The 2136-nt window shown below is 43.3% G+C and overlaps 1 protein-coding gene across 4 annotated transcripts in view; it reads right to left on the bottom strand.

Annotated features, from left to right (window-relative positions):
* LOC101854296 (RNA-binding protein cabeza) overlaps positions 1 to 2136 on the bottom strand; it is a gene marked incomplete at its 3' end in the record, with an annotated part of 31373 nt that overhangs the window by 26165 nt on the left and 3072 nt on the right. For 2 of the 4 annotated variants that reach the window (XM_005111103.3, XM_005111100.3), the window contains 3 exon segments: positions 17 to 137; positions 951 to 1029; positions 1470 to 1521. In XM_005111103.3, coding sequence (XP_005111160.2) covers positions 17 to 137; positions 951 to 1029; positions 1470 to 1521 — 252 coding nt within the window. 4 annotated transcript variants of the gene reach the window in all.

Here is a 2136-nt window from a genome sequence, read left to right as displayed (position 1 = left end):
CAACACTAGGACTCACCCTGCCCCCCATATTGACCTTGCTGAGCTGGCTGGGCAGAGCTTCCACCGTACGCAGCACTCTGGTCATAGCTTCCGTAGGACGCAGGTTGTTGTTGCTGTTGCTGCTGGTCGTAGCCTGCCTGATGGAAGAGAAGAACAAGCGTTGGTCATTCCAGTGGGAGACGTACCAATCAACACAGAAAGGACAGCCATTGATCGTTCAAGAGGGAGACATACCAATCAACACAGAAAGGACAGCTAGTGTCTTGAGGAATGTAACTCCAGTAAAAGACGGGTACACGACAGTATCTCCGAAACATGACACACGAAAAAAAAATGTATGTTAGAGTATTGCTGATTCGGAAAAACCAGTCTTCTCAATCACATAAAGCACTTGAAAACGGGAATCTTATCGTCTACTGGTCTGGCCTGCCTTGGTTCTGTAATTGCTCGTACAACTTCTCCCCAAGTGTCAATCAAGTCAATATCAACGTCTGTGTCTTCGGGCTCTGTGTCCTGCACTGTCGGAGGACGTGTTCCACAATCTGGTCCACTTCCCCACACTGACAGTTAGGTGACTACAACCACAACTACATTTGTGTGTGTGATGTTTGAGCATAGTGCGCTGTGTTCTTAGCCTCAACAGAAGTACTTTTTTCAGTAAATAAGAGAGCCACTTTAATTTTTTTTCATTGGTACAGGAATCTTGTCTATTTCCTTCACACAGTAACAGTGCAGTGCATAACCACACACACACCCCCACCACCTGTCCAGCTAAAGGTCAACAGCACCCCAAAAAATTCCTCTGTAAAACCAGTTTGCCCAAGAACCTTTTATCTGAGATCACCCACCGTGTCTGACGAGAGAGAAAATAAAAAAATGAGCAAAAACAAAAATTTCTATTTGACGACAGTAAAAAGATAAATTCTGAGCAAAAACAAAAATGTACTCACTCCTTGAGCTTGTCCATATCCACTCTGTGCCTGTCCACCGTAGGCACTGTCACCCCCACTGTATCCTCCATAGTTGTAGCTGTTGAAGAAGAAATCAAAAACATAACACCATGGGTAAAATAAAAATACATCCCCTTCTTTAGAACAAACAATCCTACGACAAAATACAATACACACTACTATTGCATGGAGTTGCAGAAAGACAAGTTTGTCAGTCTTTGTAGTAGAAGCAGTATATCTTTCAATGAAAATCATGAATGAATGCCCCATTCCACATCTAACAGAGCTTCAATATTTTTTTTCCTTGGGCCCTTTCAAGGTACCAAGTGCCTCATTTACCAAAACTAAACTGTACAAAAGCTGGAATCTACATGATGTGATCCAGTAAAACGGGTAAAAATTGAATACCTACATGATGCTTTAGGTAGGCTTAGACCCCACAAAAAGAAAAAGTATGTGGGCTTCTCAAACAAATGAGCCAAAGTCAGTGAGGACATTTTTGTTCCTCTGTTCACTCACCCTCCTTGGGCTTGCTGTCCAGCTTGCTGCTGCTGGCCGTACGCCCCATACTCTGCACGGGAAACACAAAAATATACCACAATGTCTTGCTTGCAGAAGTAGAATCTAGCAACAAAGCTGTCCACATTGAGACCATGTAGTGGACATCTACTTAGGTCTACAGCTGAGTATAGCCAGTGTAAGACAGGTAGTCAAAATGAAACTTTTAAGAGCATGTTGCAAGCCCCCCCTGAAACCTCCCTATTCGTGGGGCCAAAACCGGCGAATAATAATTGGGGTGGGGTTGGGGGGGGGAGGAGAGAGACTACAGAAAAATCGCCATAGGATGTAGTGTAGGCCTACTTGCTAAAAATGAAAGCCAACGGACGAAAACAGAGAGAAGATAGCTTTTGAAATTTGATGAAATTATCCAATAAAATATGTTGAATGTTTGCTTGGTTACCATGGTTACCATGTGCTTATACTTATAGTTTATAGTAATATTTACTAGAATTTATTCTTTGATGTCTGTCTGAATAGAATCTAAATACATAAGGGCACTCTTCGGGAGAAGTGGTCCCGGCCTAACTCCATAGACATTTATATATAGCAATGCCCACCGAGCGCGTTTTGTTCTGCCGATTTTTGGCCCCCGCAGCGGGGGTGTTTCGTGGGACGCACTAACGCA

The sequence above is a fragment of the Aplysia californica genome, unplaced genomic scaffold (assembly GCF_000002075.1).
Source record: "Aplysia californica isolate F4 #8 unplaced genomic scaffold, AplCal3.0 scaffold01004, whole genome shotgun sequence".
Taxonomy (NCBI): Eukaryota; Metazoa; Mollusca; class Gastropoda; order Aplysiida; family Aplysiidae; genus Aplysia; species Aplysia californica.
This window is presented reverse-complemented; position numbering and strand designations above follow the sequence as displayed.